Source organism: Diabrotica undecimpunctata, chromosome 8 (genome assembly GCF_040954645.1).
Source record: "Diabrotica undecimpunctata isolate CICGRU chromosome 8, icDiaUnde3, whole genome shotgun sequence".
Taxonomy (NCBI): Eukaryota; Metazoa; Arthropoda; class Insecta; order Coleoptera; family Chrysomelidae; genus Diabrotica; species Diabrotica undecimpunctata.
In genome coordinates this window covers 129,799,644-129,823,206 of record NC_092810.1, presented here as the reverse complement: position 1 = coordinate 129,823,206, position 23,563 = coordinate 129,799,644, and the positions used below count along the sequence as shown (strand labels likewise).

The 23,563-nt window shown below is 33.2% G+C and overlaps 1 protein-coding gene across 2 annotated transcripts in view; it reads right to left on the bottom strand.

The window, feature by feature from the left end:
- The window catches only part of LOC140448012 (uncharacterized), a 124,436-nt gene that overhangs the window by 22,724 nt on the left and 78,149 nt on the right, over window positions 1-23,563 (bottom strand). For both annotated transcript variants that reach the window (XM_072541051.1, XM_072541050.1), the window contains exon 2: window positions 11,803-11,858. In XM_072541051.1, coding sequence (XP_072397152.1) covers window positions 11,803-11,858 — 56 coding nt within the window. The remainder of the gene's footprint in view (window positions 1-11,802; window positions 11,859-23,563) is intronic.

The following is a 23,563-nucleotide window of genomic DNA, read 5'->3' as shown; positions in this document are numbered from 1 at the left end:
TTATTCAACCTAGTATTAGAACAAATCGTAAGAAGGTCAAATATAAGCACAAACAGGACTATTCTCAATAGCCGGGAACAGTTCATAGCGTACGCGGATGATGTGGTGATACTAGCGAGAACAAAAAAACATTTATCAAAAGTTTTCCAGAAATTTTAAGAATAAGCAAAAAGATACGGATTAATAATAAACCAAACAAAAACGCAATATATGGAAATGAAAGGAGACATAACAAATAATAACAAATATATCAAAATGAAAGGAGCAGAGACTGCCTATAGTTTTAAAAAAGTGTCAGAATTTGAATACTTAGAAGTAACGATAACGAACATGGGAAAAGAAGAAAAAGAGATAGACAAAAGATTAATGAAGGCAAGCAGAGCGATAGGATCACTAAATTCATTACTGAAAGCAAAAAATGTGTCAAGAACAGTGATGTGTGCCAGTGAAATGTGGATTATGAACCAGCAGGAAGAAAAGAAAGTAGATATCTGGGAAAGAAAGGTGATCAGAGAAATCTTCGGAGGAATAAAGACGGCAGAGAATATTTGGAGAAGACGAACGAATAAAGAAATAATGAGGATGTATGGGAATATGAGGGAAAATAAAACATGTATGCCCATTTTCTTTGAAGAATTTTTATGTAGTAGATGGTTTATGATATAGCTGTAAAATAATTAAATTTAGGGAGAAATTTGCTAATTTCTCCGTAGCATCTTTATTACTTCACAAATGACCCGACAGAATAATGACTTTAATATTAATATACTTTTAATTACCTTTTCTATGTCATAAGGATTTTTCGCACGGATATCAAAAACAAAGAAACCGAAAAAAGAAATGCTGCTTCTTCCAAAAGTATTTTGTAACAGCATATTAATATACAGTAACATATTCTAATTAGCTAACAACTATTTTATATAATTAGATAATAATCCATTCGGCCACGAAAACCAACAAAACAAAATGTGAAAGTGCTTTTGAATTATACATTACAATGGAATATATTTGACATCCGAATTTACCGGAAGCATCATTTCCACATCAAATACCAGTGGCTTTATGAAAAACAGGCATCAGCTTTAAATACCATACAACTAGTTTTATAAAATATAGATTTTCGTACTTCTGCTATGAAATGTGTATTTCAAAGTAAAACAAACTTTAAACGTGTATGCAAAACTGGTTAAGTTAGGTTAAATAAGTTTATATATTCCTTTAAGGATAAAATTTCCGTCAATATTTCTTATCTGTGCTTTCTTTGCAGTAGGGTATATTTCCTTAAATATATTATGCTGAACAATACAAATTGGACACAAATTGGACAGAAAATATCTAAGAGTAAATTGCTAGCTTTTGCCGATAACCAAACTAATAATGTCAATAAAGCTAAAGTTCAATTTGAAGACTTGAAATAAATAATGTGGTAAGTGCCAAAATCATTATTTCGAAATAATCGATTTTTTTTTCTTCCACAATGAATGTATTAGAAATAACTTTCTCAAAATTAAACATAGGTTTCGGATTTTAAAATCCATTTAAAAGATGTCATCTTCCAATCAGCTACCACAAAATGCATCATACTCAAAAGCAGTTAGTCAACCACGTAGTATATTAATTCCAAGCAGAGATCAAGCTATTTTGTTTAACACTCTAGAGAATTGTACAATTAATTACTATCTTGAAGGATTGAGTCAGCATATAGAACCGAAAAATATAATTTTCATCCCGTATATCAAACGGTAGAATATGCATATATGTATCATCCAAAAACCTAGTAGATAAATTCATAGCAGAAACAAAGAAAATAATAGTAAATGGAAATATACTAGAAGCGAGAAGATTAATAACTCCATCAGTCCGCTTAATTCTGTCCAATGTATGCCCAAGCATACCTTCTAACATAATAATGGACGAATTAATAAAAATAGGTTTAAATCCTCTCTCAGACATATCATATCTACGGATAGGAGCAACCAATCCTGCCTTTAGTCATATTCTAAGCTTCCGAAGACAAATTTTCGTTTCACCTTTTCCAGACAACTTTGTACTACCTGAATCTTTTATTATCGAGTTGGAACAAACATCATACCGCATATTTATAGCCCAAAACGAAAATTGTTTCAAATGCAAATTAACTGGACACCAGGCAGCTAATTGTCCAAATATTTCACCTTCTAACCATCCTCACAATGATAGTGCAATGCAAACAGAAATAAGACAAAATTCATCAATAAATCATACTCAACAAGATAATCTACAAAATACTCCCGCAATCCCAAATACCACTCCCTTCACACTTACTACGTCTTATCAAACCACATTACAAAGAGTAGCAATCCCAAATTTATCAATAAACCAAACCCAACAGTGCTCACTACAAAATACATCCATACATTTGACCACTTCTTCAGTTAACACTACAATCGCAACACCTACATCGTCTGAGTCATCCTCTAATACCCAAAAACATAAATCAACCTTACCCGAAACAAGTCAACACTTACCTCCAAATAAAAATACACATTTGAATTCTTACGAACCCCAAGTAACTTCGAACAAAGCAACCGGAAAAAGAACCCTAGAAGATGCAATCACGCCACCCTCCGAAGAAAACTTTGAAAAACCTAAGCTTCAATTAAAGAAAAAAACCAAAACTGATGACAAAAACGTAAGAAATGATATACCAAATCTCCAAACATTATTGGAACCAGTTAGAGAATATTTAGAAAGGGAAAAGCAATTGTTAAGCTTCGATCAAGTAGTGGATCTATTCGAAAATATACAAGGATCAAAAGACATAATCAGCGTAACAAAATTGTACTCAGAAGACTCTTATGTACTTATAAAGTTTCTAACGGAATTACATTCATACTACATCGACAAAAGAATGAAAACCATAAGCACCAAATTAATACGAAAACTTGGCAAACACATAGGTTTACTCTCTACAGTGAAAACTTCATTATCGGAAAAAGATTCCGACTCATCGGTAAATAATTCCTCTAAAGAATAATAATATCACTGTTGACCATGTCTGTTCCATCACAAGTCTTAGGAAAAAACATGAATATTAAAAAACACAATAAGTTATCTTAAAGACTCAGAACTGTATCAATTATTGTAATTTTTTCTATCTACCTTTACCTGTATTATATTTTTTAGGTCGCTAATAACCCTTGTGGTTGCAGCGTAAAAAAAAAAAAAAAAAAAAAAAAAAAAAAAAAACATACGTTTATTCAAGTGAATAATGTTTTTGTGCATTAAATAATTTTGCGAACTTTTTGTAAAATAATTGTAAAAAAAATAAAACAGCTATAAAATCTTAGAATGTACTAAGTGCCATCACAAAAGTATGAAATATTGGGGTAAATAATAATGAAAAACACAAAACATGCAAGTTCTAAGGAGTATTGGGATTAAATAGGTCTTCATAAAATTTTCTATTTTCTTTCTTCAAATAGGGAACCATTGCCAACAAGTTTGGTTTTTTTTCTTCAGAAATTCTACTCTGACAGATCAAGTGAGGAAGAGTCATTTCTGCAATAGTTTTAATTGTAACATTTCTCTTTAAAACTTCTGTTGATTTCTAAGTTTCCAATTCATTCAGAGTATTTTAACTTATCCCGGATTTTGTCGGTTCATGTTGATCCATTGAGCTTTTGAAATTTGAAGCTTGGATGTACTGATTGAACTTTCAAAAGCAAATTTAAAATCAAAGAAGTCCTCACGGTTCATTAATGTAACAAGAAATAGTGTTTTCTGTACAGCAGTTGTGATCATTCTTACCAAATCCATAGGTACCTCACACTTGTCTTGATTTTTCGCTTTTCAATTTTGGCGAAATCCCTGTCGCAACTCATAAATGAATGACCCGATACTAGATACTTGTGATTTATCTCATCGAAATACCCCTTGGAAACTAAATAAATCCATAAAAACAATAACATTTTATTTTTATTTTGTCCGGCAGAGTTGTCGCTCCAAATTGTTACTTTTCGTTTCTGTGTCCGTATATTAGTAAATGCTTTCAACACACACGACGCAATTTCATTCCCTCTACGTCCTGTTATACCCTCATGCCACAAAAACATGAAGCCAGTGTTATTGTCCCCTAGGTGAACCCAAAGGTTGTAGTTGGAAAGCTGTCGCATATAATACATTTGACTATGAGTTAGAGTTGGCAATGATAAGACCTGCTGTAGATCTATAGAAACTGTCATGGTGTCACTCGTGGGTTGCTGACAATTCTGATGGTCTTTTCTCATTGCTTCTACAGCTGCATCAGCTTTTCGGTGGTGAAGTTCTAACTTAAATTGAGCATCTTTCTGTGTGGGATCTTTTGTTTGCATGTGCAGTAAATCACAGGTAGCACAGGTATCCGTTCTAGGCTTACGAAAGCTTACATTGGGAAAATTCTTTTTGAAAGTTTGAAAGTAAAAACAATAGCTCACTGCTGAATCATGATGAGCTTCCTTAAACGCCAAGTACAGCCTATTTATATTGAGATCGGAGCTCAGATACTGTTTCTCGCTTTTGAAACGGTTGTAATGTCCCAAGTCTCTGGGAAATTTGTTTATGTGCTCGATAACCAATGCTCTATTGTACTTCAATTTCATGACTTGGCTTGATTAGATGTTGACTGTTTGCTTCTCGTATTTTACGCCAAATTTATTTTTGTACACTTTTATAAAGTTTTTCGTTTTCTGTCATTTAAGCCTTCTTTTTTTAGCTCTGAGCTGCCTTTTAAATTCCTTTCGCAGATTTCCTTTACTACTGTTATAATTTTATGTAAGCCCTTATTGACATTCTCACCGATATTTTCCCGAACTAATTTTTTTTGGTTGTCTTTGAATCCTTTCCTTTCTGATCTTGTAGTTAGGTTATATCAATATTCTTTACATTCTTTAGTTCAAAGGAGGGCATGAACTTAGAACTAAAATACACCAATTAATGAAAGAAGCCTGAGAACAAGAAATCATGCCAAAAGAATGGAGTGGCTGTATTATCGTGCCAATACATAAAAAAGGCAGAAAGGATACATGTGGCAACTACAGGGGAATCTCATTAATCGGTACTACATATAAGATATTAGCTTCAGTTGTACTAAAACGATTACTGCCATATACAGAGGAAATTATTGGCGATTACCAATGCGGCTTTAGGCCTGGAAGATCAACAATCGGCCAAATATTTACTATCAGACAAATGCTAGAAAAGTATTGGGAATATAATAAAGAAGTACACCAGATCTTCATAGATTTCAAACAAGCATATGATTCCATAGATCGCTTAAAACTGTGGAGTGCAATGATGGAGTTAGGCGTACCAAAGAAGCTGACCATGATTGCGCGAATGTGTGTCAACAATTCCTTTGCACAAATTAGAATAGGAGGCAAAACTTCAAAGGCTTTCGGCATAAGCACCGGACTCAGACAGGGAGACCCGCTGTCCCCATTACTATTTAACCTAGCATTGGAATATGCAATGCGAAAAATCTATACCAGAGTCAAATCAGACATAACTGCCAGAGGAGCAAAGATTATTCTCGCATTTGCAGATGATGTAGATGCAGTAATACAGACAACACTGGAAGTTAAGGATATAGTATCGAACTTTGAAGAAGCAACACTAAGCATAGGCCTGAAAATAAACGAAGAAAAAACTAAATACATGGTCGTATCAAAAAAGGAACGACAGCGAATAAGACAAAACATTACCATAAACGATCATAATTTTGAGGTGGTCAAAGAATTCAAATACCTAGGAGCAACAATTACCCGTGAAAACACAGGAAAACGGGAGGTTGAAATACGAATACTGACGGGGAATAAATCATTCTTTGCCATCAACATCTAATGAGGTCAAAGCTTTTCTCAAGGCGTGCCAAAATCCAAATGTACAAAACCATAATACGACCAGCAGTGACATATGGAAGTGAAACATGGACATTGAGAAAGAAAGAAATCAATAAGCTATTAGTATGGGAACGCAAAATCCTGCGAATTATATATGGTCCTTGCAGGGACAGCGTGACAAATGAATGGAGGAGCAGATACAACAATGAAATAGAGACTCTCTTCGGGAAAGGAAACATCGTAAGATACATAAAAGCCAATAGATTAAGATGGGCAGGCCACGTGGTACGGAGTGATGACGACAGACTGATTAGCAATGTGTTTTGGGAAAGACCAGATGGTAGAAGATAAATAGGAAGGCCTAGAAAAAGGTAGAAAGACGCAGTCAGGGAAGACCTGGAGAAGATGGAAGTAAGACCATGGGAAATAATAGCACAGGATCGGAATCAATGGAAGGCAATAGTAAACGCGGCAAAAACTCACGAAGAGTTGTAAAAGCCAATGATGACGATGATGATGAATATTCTTTACATCAAAGAATTTTGGAAATTGGATACTATAAGACCATCAGTACCTTCGAATTATGTCGTAGAATGGAGGATTTGTCTGTTTGTAATGTAAGTTTCTTTGAAACGCTCCGCGATGGAATGATAAAGACAGGGATGCGACTTTATCGCTTGAATTGTTGAAGCGCAACTTAAGAAAAGATTCATTCTTTTAAATTTTAAAGATGGTTCACCCGTTAAACATTGTAATGCTGTATTCTGTATAATTTCGAGTTAAGAAAGTAGTTTTCTTTGAAGAAGAGTAAACAATTAACCCGTAATCAAGTTTTGATTTTATTAGTGAATTGTAAATGTGAATAGGGTTTTTAAAATCTGATCCTCAATTTGTAACATAAAGTTCGCATTCAATTACATAAGGTCAGTTTGGCATGATTTGTCAATGTGCATAGTGTGTATTTTCTAAGATAGTTTTTAATCAATAAACATTCCTATCCTTATTTTAAAATAACAAATCTTTTACATTATAGTTTAGTACTTATTATAGCTTTTAACATTATTATAAAAGAAAATGAACTAGTTGATAATTCTCATAATTAAATATTATGTGGTTCTTCTTCAACGAACACGCAATTTATTAACATTTACCGATTTAAAATTACAAAGCTTATGAATATTTACTCTCCAAATTTATAGGCGCTTTTAAAATCCACACCATTCTTTTAAATTAAAGCCAAATTAAAAGCGTATTAGAGGTTCGTGCCTATTCATAATAAATTCTAAAATAAAATTTACATTCTAAAATATAGGATAAGTTTTTAGATTTTCAAAGTTCATTTAGTTTTTTGTATATAATAGGGAGGATAGTCCAGTCGTCAGAGACGAAAATGTCAATATACCTTTAACCCTTTCATTACTGTGGGCACATATATGTCCCAGCGGATTTTTAAAAATCTGCTGGCATCTGTTTGTCCCCAAAGCCAATATTATTTAAACGCATCCGTATTTTTAGACATTCCTTACTCATTACCTAGTATTATGCAACCTACATATCACGTCTGTAACCTTTAAATTGATGTTAACTAAACAAGTCCATCAACAACTCGTAAATAATACAATGTTAGCAACCTCTCAAATAATTCTGAAAATGAATCCGAAGAAGAACCTTATGCTGCCTCAGAGTCTGATTATATACCTGGTGACGATTTCGCCTGAGATTCTGATGAAGTACCTGAAAATACTCCTGACCGTGTAGATGTAAATATCACTGCTTTCGACGAAGAAAGTTCTGATAACGCGGAAACATCCGAAGATGAGTCTAAAAGGAATGCATTGACTGCACAATGGAATATACCAAATACAAACTTTCGTCCGAAAAAAGAAATTCCTACCAAAAGAAATAGGAAAAAAATTCTAAATATTGATAAAAGTTCTCGTCCTGTTAATATTTTTCTAAAATTATTTCCGCGTAGTTTATTTTTACATATTGCTTTCTGTACAAATCAAAGAATGCAACACTTCCAAAAAACAAAAATATAAAATTAAACAAACAGATATGTACGAAATGATGACAGTGATTAGTTGTACTATGTACTTTGGTTATGTGTTACAATAAAGTACCATCTATCTCACACTACTGGTCACAAAACGACTCACTTCCGAATTCCCTTATAAAAAAAGCTATTTCAAGAAATCGTTTATTCCTGCTATTTAAGTCTTAATATGATAATCCTAAAATAAATGTTAATACATCAAAAACATACTACATCGATGAAGTGGTTTCTTGTTTGAAACAAACTTTTGTAAAGGCGAGGACTGAGAGTTCCCATCAGTCCATCGAAGGATCAATGACTAAGTTCAAAAGAAGATCTGCACTGAAGCAATATCTTCCTATGAAGCCAGTAAAAATAGATATAAAAATATGACAACGAAGTAATTCTTTCACAGGATATAAGATTTCAATATTTACTCGGGAAAAGAATCCATGCCAACGACTGAAACTCTAGGAGAACGAGTTGTTGAAAGTCTAGCAAACACCATACGGTCACCAGATGTGTGTCTATGCCTTGATAGATTTTTCACTTCATTCAACCTACTAAACACCCTAAATTTTCCATATTCAGGAATCTACATGACCAATCGGGTAGGCATAGACAAATTTGAAAATAACAAAATTTTAAAGGTGATATGGAGTTTTTATTTTCATCCGAAAAAATTTTAGCGACTAAATAGAAAGATACGAAACAAGTGATTTTGATGTCCAATTATCACAGTACAATTGGACTGAGTTCACTGAGTCCAAAAGCAATTATTTTTTACAATAATTTTATGGGAGAAGTAGATCTCGCCGATCAAAACGTTAGCACATAATATGATATAGACCGAAAATCTACGAAATGGTGGAGAAGTTTTTTATAGATTAGTTATGTAGGGTTATAGCTATGAACTTTTTTATAGATTAGTTATGTAGACTATTGTAAATTCTTGAAATATTTACAAGGATTTGCATAAAAGAAAGATAAATACGATATTAATAAACTGCTAGAGGAAAGTTAATCTGCAACCAAGTTATCCAATGAGTACAAAGTTGGTAAATCTATCATTATTCTTTATGTGCCGTCTTCTACCTTCTAAGGTTGGCGACCATCAAACGATAGGTTTCTCTGTTTTGTGCCGCATGTATTATGTTCGCAGCTTCTGGTATTTGAAACCATTCTCTCAAGTTTCTCAGTCAGGATTTCTTCCTTCTGTCTAACGTAAGTTACTTTTTGAAAAAGAAGAGGAGGGAAAAGAAAGCCTGATAAGAAATCATGTGGTTTTCACCTCATATTAAGGGTTTGCATGATCAATTGTGTCAGATGAATGGATTAAGAAAACAACTCAATAACCCACAGTATTCGGAGCGATACAAGAAATTTAAACAGGAATATCAAAAAATTGTTAAAAAAGATAAAAAGGAACAATATGATAATAAATTTAGAAATAGCAATAATGTAATGAAGGAAAGTTAGAAAATAATTAATAAAAATGGAGGTAAAAACTGTCAATCAAATCAAAATTTAATAACTTTTAGTAACAACGGTGACTTACAAAATTATCATAAAGCTGATCAAATCAACAATTATTTTATTAATGCTGTAAAAAATAATAAACTATCAGTTGCTAACCGTACCATACAAATTGATCAATTCAATTCAAGTTTCTTTTTATCAACAACCACTGAAAAAGAAGTTATATCTATTGTATTAAAAACTGCTTCTAAAACAGCTGCAGGGGTGGACGAAATTGATGGAAAAGCTTTGAAACATGTTGCCACTCATATAGCTTTACCAGTATCTTATCTCATGCGGAATATTTCCAGATATAAAGGAATCGAAAGGAATCCTTATTTTTAAAAATAAAGAATCTGCAACGGATATTGCAAACTCAAGGTTGATTTGTATGTCAAGTCAGTTCTCTAAAATATTTGAAGCAGCCTATTCAAATAGATTAACAGATTATTTAGAACATTTTAAAATTCTTCCTGTTATTTAAAACGGGTTTAGAAAAAAGAAATCTACAAATACTGCTATTTCTGACTGTCTTCAATTTATTTATAAAGCATTAAATGATAAATTAAATGTGTTGGGTCTTTTTTATGACTTTAGTCGTGCATTTGATACGGTTGATCGTGAACTCTTATTATAAAAATTGCAGGGTATTGGAATGCGTGGTATACCGTACAATTGGGCCCTATCTTATCTAAGTAATAGAACTCAAGTAGTCACAGTGGAAAATGTAACGTCGAGGCCACTTCAATGTACGATGGGTGTACCTTAAGGCTCAATACCGGGGCCTTTGGCCCAATATTTGTAAGTGACCTAAACATATTTTGTTCAATGCCAGATAAAATTGTTCAGTATGCTGATGATGCCAATATTCTCATGTCTCACAGTGAACCCATACAACTGGTGGAAAGTACCAATGTTGAGTCTGCTGAATTTAGCACAATAGCATATTGTAAAAATAATGGACTGAAGCTCAACGTAACAAAAACACATTTTATGCGTTTCTTACCAAAAAACTTAACTCCAAATTCTGACTTTTATTTACATGTAAATGGCAAATCAGTAGAAAGTTATACTACAACGAAATTTTTGGGGGTAACCCTAGATCACAAACTTACATGGAAAACTCACGTAAATCATGTAGTAGCAAAGATAAGTACATGTAGCTATATAACGCGTAATTTAAGAGAAACTGCCTCATTTAATATATTGCGAATGATTTACTTTAGTTTAGTCCAGTCTGTACTTCAATATGGCTTAATATGGGAGCTTTGGGGTTGCTCATCTCTTCTTGAATGGGCAATATTTTAACACTACCTAGCCTTTTAATTTTCCAATTAATATAGCACATTGAAGAAAACAAGCTCAAGTTTGACAGAAATGAGGACATTCACTCACATGATAATAAAGGTAAATCAAATTTTCGACAACCTTTCTCTAGATAAGGTGTATCTTAGCATGCACCTGAATATATGGGAATAACATGTTATAATAAAATAGTCAATATATTAACTCCCAGTAATTCTTCAGATAAAGGTTTTAGCAACTGTGTATTCATTTTTAATGGACAACACATTCTACAGTGTTGATGGATTTTTAAATTTTTAACATTTTTGCAACAATAGTTCTAAATTTGTATTTGTAACTTTTATTTCTTATTTATTTTATTGTAATCACTCTTTTATTTTAATCATGTGTACTTTTACTATATATTGTACTTACTCTTTTGTACTAAATTTTTGACTAGTCCGATAAGATTTATACATTTTTTTTTTTGTAAGAATTATGTAAACTTTGTGGATGAATAAATTCTATCTATCTAACTCAATTGCGACGGATGTGATGAAGAAGAAGTTCAACAATGGATGAATTGATGATAATGATCCCGGGTACCAAAATCCACGTAAACGGGTAGGCTTGCTTCGGCATACGAAAATTGAAGATTTTTTTAAGCGTTAGTAATTCACGCTTAAAATATTTTTTGTTTAATTCTTATTTGTCATTAGATATATAAATAAATATATATGTATATAAATTTAGCTTTTATTCACTCGTGGATGAATATGTATGACTATAAACAATATAGTTCGATTATTCGAACAAATCGGTTTTCCGAACACCTATGTCCCCCAATTAGTTCGAATAATCGGAGCTCTACTGAGCTATATACGTCGTATAGTTCTATATTTTATATTAGTTAATAGTTTGTAGATGCAAATGCACTCCCCTGAAAATAATCCTGGCAGCGCCCATGATAGCTTTGAAACCTTAAGATGCATAATATATAAAATAAATCTCCGGACTAAGCAACATACTGAGTATAATAATGATATCTATTAAAACTTACGTAGCGATAACACAAGCCGCTTAACAGTTAAAACTAGAACTAGTTACCTTTTGACTTGTTTCTGGTTCAGCTGCGGATCCGATTTCCAGGAATTAGGTCGAATCTACAACAAAGAGAACACTGTTATTTCTCACATGCAGAATTGCAATCAGCGCTGATTTTAATAAATGTTCATTTCTAACAGATAAGTGATACTTTTCGAGTTAAATAACGAGTTCTTGTGGGAGTCGAGCTGGAGGCGGAGGTGCCTATTTTTCTTGGTTAAAGGATTGTTTCTATAAATAACAAGTTGAAGAAAATTACTGTTTTAATTATAAACATAAAGATGATTGTATAATTTGTATAATATTGTTTCAATATATGAGAAGAAACGTTTTCTTGGAGGTCTGTTATATTAGCTTAGCTTAGCTACAAGCAATTAAATTTTAAGGTATAAAATTATAAAACTCCCAAATACGATTTGAACAATTAAGAAGTCCAGTATATAAACCAGTAATATCTAATTTTCAGCTAAAATTAGTTGGGTAAATCTTCTTGCACAGTTAAAAAATATATGGACAGTACGACTATAAAAATATGGAAACTGAAGCTTATTATTAGTTGCCTATATTTAAATATTTTGCAAAAACCAGCCAAGTCCTGGACTTGACTTCTTTATGCAGAGTATAGTTAGTGTCGATGACCAATTAATACTTGCAGAAGATCAAGATGATATCCAACAACGTTTTGCAACAAATAGATGAAAAATATACTAAGTGTTTATCATTTAATCTGTCAAAAACAGAGTACCTATATATAAGAGGTACACAAATCGAAAATACCGATAGATATAAATATCTCGGTGTAAGGATTATAAACAATGGTCAAAATACAAAAGAAATAGCTACTTGAATTGGTCAAGGTAATTCAGCAATACGTCAACTGAATAGTATACTCTGGAATAACCACATCACCCGAAACACAAAAATTAGGATATACAAAAGGATCATAGAAAGTATTGCTACATACGGTTCAGAGCTTTAGGCAATAAATAAAAAAATAAAAGCGATGTAAATAAATTATTGGCGTAGATTATGCGAAATCACTAGAATAGATAGAGTAAGAAATACTAAGGAATACGTAAATATCGATATCCTGAAAAATATAGAATGCAGAAGCCTCAAATGGTATGGCCAGGTCGAAAGGATGAATAATCAAAGATAGAATATATATGTCATAAATTAAATTGCGCATTCTGGGGCCAAAAATAGTTCGATTGAACCTAACTTACCGTAGTACAAATGTGTACATAAAAAAGTTACAGCCATTTGAAGTTAGATTCTAATATATAGAAAACTGTTAAATTAACATTTCGCATCCTTTCCCTCCCCCCCACCAAATCGTTCCAGTTAAATTAAGATTGTAGTACCATTAGTTAAACACAATATTTTTAAAACTTTTTTTTTTATTGAGATGCCGCTTCTTTCTGCAACAATTTCTGAGTAGGGGAACATGCTCTACCTAGGGACGGTTGTACCTAGGGACAGGCTAAATTAACGCCAAACAAAATATCAGACAAACCTTAGATTTACAAAACATATCGGCAACAGTGATCCTCTCTATTGTATTCAGTTGTGCACATGTTCGTGAAGTGTTAACACAAGCTGTGGCCATTTTGTAATTTTTGACGTCCAAAGTAAGTATTTTTACCGGTTGTTTCGTTTTATTGCAAATTATCAATCTGACTGTAGTAAATAATCATGTTAGGGTGATATTAATCGTAATTTAGACTACCTAATCCACTAATCAAACCGTTGTATTTGTTGTGGCTAACGACTTATTTTACTGCTTTTATACATGGAGTCCCCCTGTTGTATCTAGGGACATGGGGCCGTCCCCAGGTACATTATTAAAAGTATTAGTACCAAACAATGTTTTATTTCAGAAACTCATTATGATAAAAAGCAAAGAAAAGGAGAGAAGACCGGGACCTTTAAAAGTCAATGTAGAGAATGTTGTTCGGGAAGTTTTTTAAATTCAAGTGTTTCAATTCGTGCCGCAGCGAGCCATTTGGAAGTCTGCATTAGCAAGACACATTAAAAATTTTAAAACATCAGATCAAAACAATTCTATATACAGTCCGAATTATAAAGTCAAGCAAGCAAACGGAGCTGGTAAACTATTTAAAAACAGCTGCTAGAATGCATTATGGCCTAAGTTTGATAAACGCTAAAAAACTGGCATATGAATATGCAAAGCAAAATAAAAAAAATATCCTGCTTGCTGGGACGATACAAAAGAAGCAGGAAATAATTGGCTTAGAGGTTTTCGAAATAGAATTCTGCATCTCTGTCACTTAGAAAACCCGAGGGTACAAGTTTGGCCAGAGCAACTGCATTCAATAAAGAAATAGTTGCTATTTTCTTTCAATCGTATAAAAATGCGTTGAGTAAAGGAAACTTTGAACCATCACAAATTTTTAACGTCGATGAGACGGGTATTACTAATATGCAGCAACCTCCTAAAATTTTAGCACCAAAAGGACAAAGGCAAATAGGAGGAATGACATCTGGAGAAAGAGGTGTGATATGTTGTATTAATGCTGCTGAAAATACTGTGCCGCCTTTATTTGTGTTTCCGAGAGTGAATTTTAAAAGTCACATGTTGAAAGGGGCACCACCTGGAGCAATAGAAGCTGCAAATCCGAGTGGATGGTCCAATGAAGATGTATTTTTTAAATTCCTAAAACATTTTATATCACATGTTAAACCTACTTTGCAGGATAAGGTTATTTTATTGTTAGATAACTACGAAAGCCATGTTTCCATACCCACTATTAACTTGGCAAAACGTTCGGGAGTCATTTTAGTTACTCTTCATCCCCGTATATCACACCGATTGCAACCTCTCGATTTATCTGTTTTTGGACCCTTTAAGTCTTTCTAAAATAATGCAATGACTAATTGGATGAGTTCTCCTGGTAACGCAGGGAAACCAGTTACCATTTATGATCTAAGAGAGTTGGCAAATACGGCATACTTGAAGGCATTTAGTCCAAACAATATAACCAAGGGCTTTCAAGTATCAGGTCTATACCCCTTCAACAGTGATATTTTTACTGAACAAGACTTTTTGCCATCTAACATAACCGATCTAGAGGATCCATATTTACACAACCCTTCATCAATCCTTCCTGTTTATTCTGACCCCGATCCACCGCATTGTGATGCTTCCGAAACAGACCCTGAGCCTTCATGTTCTGGTTTAACGTCAACTTTCACACCAGAAGCTAAGTTGGATTTTCAAGAACGAATTCCTGTTATGTTAAGTTTTATTTCACCATATGAGGTTCGTGCCATTCCAAAAGCTTTGCCGCGCAAAGGGAACGTTTCAGAGGGGCGCAAAAAAGGAAGGTCTCGCATTCTTACCGACACCCCAGAATTTAATGAAATAAAAGAAAGTAAGAAAGACAGTAAAAAAAGTAAAATGTAAGTTAAATATTGAAGACACGTCGTCAGAGGAAGATCAAATTGATTTTGAGATTAGAAGTGACAGCAGTAATTGTAATGATAATTATTTGTCAGATTTAAGAATTGATTCCATTCAATTTACTCCAGACGATCTTCAGAAAAGTGATTTCATTTTGGTGCACTTAAAAGAGAAAAAGTATTCAGGATATTTTGTAGCCGCAATATCAGGAAACGTGGACGAAACAGAGTTCCAAATAAAATATTTAAAGAAAGCTCATCCCTTGCACATGGCTATACATTTACGGTTGAAGATAAAAAGAAATATACAACTAACATCAGCGATATTATACAAAAACTTCCTCAACCACGTACAGAAGGTTCATCCTCTCGACAATCAAACACATTTATCCTTCCAATATCTTTTGATAAAATTAATTTAGGGTAGTCTGTGTATTATTAGCAGTTTATATTTTCGATAAAATTTTCACGAATATTAGGAAGTATTTCTGTTTTACACTTTAAATTCTGGTTGTATAGGTACTTCAACTCGTGTCCCTAGGTACAACTCTTCGTGTCCGTAGGTACAACAGACCGGTTGTTGCTAGGGACACGTACATACATACAAAAAAAGTGATAAAATGGGTAGAAATATATAAGTTGGAAAATTGTCCTTTTTGAATTAGCTTTACAAAGGTATGATCAACTGTCCAGATTTTATTATTTATTAATATCTTTATTTGTCTAATTTATAAAAATCAAATTGTAAAAATTGTCCCTAGGTACAACATGTTCCATACCTAACAAAATTTAAAATATAAATAATTTTTTATATTATTACCAGGTCTCTATAATCTTACTTAAACAATTACAAATACGTGGTGGATTTTACAAACGTTCAAAATAACTCCCATTTTCCTGAGTACACATTCGACATCGTTGTAAAAAGAAAAATCGAATATTTTGAAAAATTATGGACTTCTAACGAAATCGATTTGCAGCTTTCATAATTCTATTCCTTAGTTGTAGTTCGTTCATAATTGGTACGGAATATACGTACCCCTTTATAAAATTACACAAGCAAAAGTCAATTGGGTTAATATCTGCATCTCTGGGTGGCCAAGAAATAGGCGCATCAGGGCCCCTTTCAATGCAACGTTCTGGATACTGATCGAAAAGATGTTCTCTTATTTCATTTTGGTAATGCGCTGGAGCGCCATCCTGTAAAATACACATATTTTTCGTGACTGCGAGATTGACCTCGTCTAAGTACTCTGATAAGACGTTTTGTAGAAAGTGTAAATGATTTTCACCGTTTAAATTTTTTGGAGGAAATACTGGCCCTATTAGGTTATTATCCACAATTCCTGTCCAAACATTGACTTTAAAATTTCTTTGGTGATGAGAGACCTTTTTTTGGGTAGGAGATTTCTTCGGCCAGATGTGCGTGTTAAGATGGTTTGTAATGCCATTTCTGTTAAAGGTAGTTTCGTCGGTAAACAAAACATTTTCTTCTTGTTCTTCCTTCTTGTATGTAGGCTTTAAAGACGGTTTTTTTTTTCAATATAAGCCTCCTAAATTGTTTAAATTATTGCATCATTTTTTTCTTGGTCTGTCAATACTTCTTCGCCCATTTGGTGACTTATCTCGTGCTATTCGTACTATCCTATCCTCTGCCATTCTACTTATGTGTTCGTTTCACTCCTGTTTCCGTTTTGTCACCCATCCATTTATGTCTTCTATATTGCATGCTTCTCTTATGTTTTCGCTTCTCTTCCTATCCAACAGACTTTTCCCTGATATTCGTCGGAGTAATTTCATGTCTGTTGTTTCTAGCAGTCGTCTCATTTTAGATGTTTGAATTGTTAATATAAATGAGTCAGATAAAATTAAATTATTAGAATTTTTAACAAAGTAACAAAAAACAAAATTTATCTAATTTATTAATATTTGTATTTTAACACTAGAAAGTCGGAGGGACCAATTTGGCCCCTGTTGCGATTTGAAGTTATTGTAGTTCTTTTATTTGACACAATAATAATTTCATATTTTATGACTTTTAATATTTTGATACAAAGTCTTATTTAACGCAAAAAAAGATTGTTTACTAAATTTATTAAATGGATTTTCTAACAAACCTACCATAGAAGTCTGAAGGGGCCAAACTGGCCCTGTATTAATTATTATCGTTTTCTCGGAAATTTGACGATTTCTTTTAACTTTCTGTAGGATAGATAAAATTATGTTTATGTACGTTTATTCCTAGAAGATATTTTGTTACATACTGTTTGTTCCTTGAAAGTATTTTGTTTATTGAGCGGTTTATTAGGTTCTGCTGACTCTTGTTTCTAGAATATTGAAACATTCGTTCAATTGTGAAAATTCAAGACGACTGTAAAGATGTCTCGTCGTGGACTATCAGAGCTTGAACTTCTTGAAGAAATACGAAAAATACAAGAAGATGTTTCGGTAGGTAAATCTGAATTTGCAGAAAATAATGAGTCAGACGATGAACAATACGTACCACCACAAAATAATGATTCAAGTGACTCGGATGCTTCAGATCAGTTAGAAAGTTTTATTGTACAAGGCTCACCAATTTATGTAAACACTGCTTCTACAACTCAACAGCACGAGTCAGCTAATTTTATCGTGAATCCAAGTGAATCTAAGCCAAGTCACAAGAGAAAAAGAGGTCAACAAGGAAAAACTATTTCAATCGGAGACACCGAACAATCGAAAGACGTAACAACGTGGAAAGTTATTGATTCTGAATCAGTACCTGGTAAGATTATGATTTTTAGTATCTTCATATTCATTGAATGTTTGCTCATTACAGGACGCCGCGCTCAGCACAACATTTATCGAGAGGAATCAGGTCCTACGTCGTATGCAAAAAGGAACGTGAGGAACAATTGTGTGGTAAGTGCTTGGCATCTAATAATCAACGACAGCCTGTTACGTCATATAAAAGAATGCACTATTGCAGAAGCACATCGATGTTTGAAAAATGACACATGGACTATAACTTTGGAAGAACTGGAGGCTGCCCTTGCTATTATGTACGCAAGAGGAGTCTACGACGCCAAAAATTTCCCAACCAACAGCTTGTGGTCAACAGTATGGGGTCCTCAGTTTTTTAGGTAAACTATGCCACGAGACAGATTTAAGGATATTATAAAATATCTCAGATTTGACATAAATCAAACGAGATCTGAACGATTGAAAACCGACAAATTTGCTCTAACCTCTGCGGTTTGGAATGGATTTATAGAAAATAGTGGTGCATGTTACAAACCGGGAATAAACCTTACTGTGAACGAACAACTACTGCCTTCTAAAGCCAGGTGCCCGTTCACACAGTACATATCAAATAAGTCGGATAAGTTTGGCATAAAATTTTGGCTTTTGACATGCGTGGAATCAAAATATATTGTAAATGGTTACCCTTATACTGGCACTGATCATCTACGCAAGAAAGATAGAAGTGTTGGTGAACATGTTGTTTTGCGGTTAATGGAAAATCAACTGGGAAAGGGCAAAAATGTTACGACAGATAACTACTTTACATCGTTAAAATTGGCCAAGGCATTGCAACAAAAATAAACAAGTCTTGTGGGTACTTTGAATCGCAACAGAAAGGAAGTTCCTCTAAGCGTAAAGAGTAAAAATGGAGAATTATATGTTACCCATATATTCCAGAGCGACGAAAAGATAACACTTACTGCATACCAAGGAAAGAGTCACAAAAATGTGCTTTTGTTGAGCTCATTACATCAATCAGTGGATGTTGCTGTCGATGGAAAAAAACTTCCTCAAACAGTAAGTTTTTATAATAAAACAAAATACGGGGTTGATGTAGTGGACCAAATGGCGCGTCTTTATACTACAAAAGTTGCTTCAAGACGATGGCCAATGCACGTGTTTTATAACATTCTTGACTTAGGAGCAATAAATGCATGGATTATTTATAAAGAAGTTACTGGAAGTAAAATCAGTCGTCGTAAGTTTATTCTTCAGCTGTGTGAAGAATTACGGGCTCCATACCTTGCCTCCCGAAATCTGGTACTATACCCAGCACCACCGGATTTACCAACCACCAGCACTGTTACTAGCCAAAAAAGAAAAAAATGTCAGTTAAAAATGTTTTGTACACGAAATCATACTTCCAATGAGTGCCACGGCTGTAACAAGGCAATGTGTGGCAAATACCAAAAACTGCAAACTGTATCAAATTCTATCGTCAAGAGTTTATATAATTTCTTAAAACTGTTTATTTTTATTTTTTGTTTATTCCCAAATAAATAGTTAATTCTAAACTTGGTTTTTATTCATTTAGGAACTTGGGGGCAAAATGATCCCTTCGGGCTTTCTAGGTAGGTATGCTAAGCCCGACTTTCTAGTGTTAATAACAATTTCCAAAGTGGAAACTGAAACGTCAATCAATTTATTTTAAAGTTCAATCGTGGCTTACTCTCACTAAAATAGTAATTACTTTAAGATGCGACAAGAAAATAGCTTCAGTACTATACAATAATACTATGGTGTCATCTAAATCGCAAATTTTGTATAAAAAATTTAATTTTGTAACATCTGTTAGACTCAACATTATATAACTGAAGATTCCACCGTAAATAAGCGAGTCTAATGAATTGTCAAGTTAAAAAAGATAAATTGCTTTACAGAAAATGTTAAGACTTTCTACCAACCATTGTTCTGTTTGATAGCACAGATAATAATTCACTCTTACATAGTTTTAAATGTAGACAACAGAATTATTTTCAAATTTATTAAATAATTAAAACAAGAAGCAATATAATTTTAGTAAATAACTACTATATTTAGTACCTTTAACTGGTACATAGGTTCATTAAGAGTGCTGCAATTCTGTTTATTGTATTTTTTATGAAATATTTTTTAGGAAAATACCACAGAGAAATTAAAACAATTATTATAGTGTTGGTTTCGAATTTAAGTTTCTTTTAAAAGAGGTACAGAAACAAACTAAAATTAAAAATCAAGTACAGGATATAAATCAAGATAATGAATCTCTAAGAAGGAATCTCAAAATTAGATGGAAGAATCTACGAGGAAGTTATACGAAACATTTAAAGAAATATGTATCATCTGGATCTAGAGCATCAGAAAACGCTCCTACTATCTATCAGAATATATAAGTTCCGTTTTACCACTCACAAAGTCACGCCACGCTAAAGGAAACATTTGTGGAAAAAATTTTATATAATACTTTTAATTTTTCTGGTCATTTAGTTTGGGGTTTGTCAGTAGAATATTCTGTATAGATTTCGAAGAAATCTATTATTTGTTCATAGTTTAAAGGATATCTGGAATTTTCGTCGCTAAATAATTCTTGTATTGGTTTCAGCATTTCCTCTATTTTTTGGTTTCTTGTTTGGTTTAATTTAGTCTTTTCTTTTTCGTTTTTTGATAATGCAAAAATATGTTCTGGTAAAGGAGTCGGGGACGGTGTAGAACGCTCAGAATCTGTGCGTTTTTGTGATACTGGATCTGTTTTTATTTAGCTAGTTGGGTCATGTTGCACAGCTTGTCCGTTCATTTGAATTTGCTTCTGTTGGATGTCATTAGTTACTTCTTTAGTCATCTGACTGTTACTGTTTTCAATAGAGTTCTCAACTTCCTCTGCATTGTTAGGTATTGAAGTTGTGTAATCTTCAATTTTGGTATAGTCAAATGCATTAAATATGATTGCTTGATTTCTTGATGAAAAAATATTAGCGGTTGGTTGTCTGGTTATGGAGGAGTAACTTTTAGGTTATAGAGATTGTTGGCCTGGCGTAGAGCTATGTTGAATTAACCTAGACGAGGAGGCCATAATCTGGTTATTAATATTTTGTATGCCGAAATATTAATTAATTGGGGCCAGAAAGTACTGACCTATTTATTTAGTTGTCGATATTATTTATTCAAGTAAAATCTGCTTACCAATGTTTATCGTTGAAATACAATACATTCAAATGATTATAACGTACAAAACGCGTTTTTAACTTTTGCAAAAACAGAAAACGAGTAATTAGGATTTAACATGCTTACTCGTTGGTTCTTCATACAAGAGTCTAAAAAATTTTTTGAAATAACGTTTATTTCTTAAATTTAGCACGTACAGAAATTCATTATAATATCTAACTGTTTCTAATATTTATTTCTGCAATATATTTCTGTTTTTTTTTTATATTATTATGGTATTATTAATTACACCTATTATAGTGTTAAGAAGAGCGTATTATTTCTGGGCCATACACTTTTTAACTACAATGATAACTTTATTCGTGATTTAAGATTTTCAACAGGCATAATAAATTACTATTATGGTTGATGAACGCCTAAATTACTATACTATATAATGAATTAACTATACTTATGTCTAGACTGCCAGATTTTCTGAAATTAAAACATCACAGAGGTTTATATTATTTATATGAAAAATTCCACAGATAATATACCCTTTTTTGGATGCCAAAAGCATTAACTTTGAAATTTGAGAGCACACTCTTCGGACCAATTTTTTTAGTGTTTATAACTCAAAACTAAAAAAAAATAGTGCCGCCACCCGACACGAGGGTAATTATGTCTTTTTCGCTAAATTTCTAAAATTGAATAGGCGAAATAATATTGATTTGAGTGTAAAAATGTGGCGACTTAAGATCACTGTAGAATCTATTCACAATCACCTAAAAACCTTTTTAAAAACAAAAATGAAGGGTTTTTTTATACTTTGAACGTAATGATTTTATTTTTCTCTTTATTCGCAATCTACGATGGCAATGAAACGGCTTGCACGATGTTTACAGATTTTGGTGTGTAATAAAGAGTCTTGTAAAAAGAGGGTAATTATGTCTTTTTTGCAGAATTATAAATATTGAATGAGCCAAATAATAGTAATTTGAGTTTAAAAATGTCGCAACTTAAAATCACTCTAGAATCTGTTCAAAAGTACCTAGAAACCTTTTTAAAAAACCAAAATTACGAACTTTTTTATACCTTTACAATAATGCTTTTATTTTTCTCTTTATTTGCAATTCACAGGAAGTGTTTTAAGTACGGAACGCCTCAATTATCTCGGAAACGGCTTGAACGAGTTTTATAGATTTTGGTGTCTGAAAAAGAGTTTCGTGATTAAAACTGAAGGAAAATTGGGTTACAAATAGATAAGGTTGATAGTATCAAAGCTTTGCTTAAAGTCTATAAAAATCAAAATTTCGAAAATTTATGAAGGCCCAGAAAAATATTTTCAAGTATTTTATATGGTCGCCTGAGTGCATATTCAGAGGAGCTCCTTGGCGAATATCAAAGTGGTTTTAGGCCTGGTCGATCAACAACAGACCAGATCTTTGTGCTAAGGCAAATACTTAAAAAAACCAATGAATTCAATATCGATACATACCATCTTTTCGTAGATTTTAAATCGGCCTATGATAGTGTCCTAAGAAATAAATTGTATGAAGCCATGGATGAATTCCACATCCCGATAAACTGATAAGATTGGTTAAGGCTACAATACGCAAAGTTGTTTGCAAAGTCGAAATACAGGGCGAACAATCACAGGCATTTGAAACGCATGTTGGGCTGTGACAGTGAGATGCGCTGGAGTATCTCCTTTTCAACATAGCTCTGGAAAAGGCGGTCAGGGATGCCCAAATAGACAACAGAAAAAACATTTTTAATTAGTCATCCCAAATTTTGGCATATGCAGATGATGTTGACCTAGTTGCTCACACAACACGCAAACTAGAAGAAAATTATACCACCTTGTCAAATGCCTCAAAAAATATGGGCCTGCAAGTAAATAAGGAGAAAACGAAGATAATGGCGTCAACACCCAACAATAGAGCCAGAAACATCGGCCACCAATTCACGGTTGATAACTCTACTTTTGAAGTGGTGGACAAATTCACATACCTAGGCTCCCTGATCACCAAGAAGAACGTCATGACGAAAGAAATCAAGCGAAGAATAATCCTAGCAAAAAATACTATTTTGGACTGATTAGACATATTAGAAGCAGAAACTTAAGCCAAAAAACAAAAATTACCATATACAAAACCCTTATGCAACCAGTGTTGACATATGGGTCGGAGACATGGACCATTTCCAAGGCAGATCCAAGGTAGAATATTCGGTGGCATCTGTGAAAATGGTGTTTGGAGAAGCAGGTATAACTACTAGATATATCACAGATATAAACATATATTTGGTGGTAAAGACGTAGTATCCCTTATAAAAATAGGAAGACTAAGATGGGCAGGACATCTGGCAAGATCACAGCAGAACAACCCTCCTAGAAGAATCCTTATGTCACAACCTGTGGGAAGTAGAAGTAGGG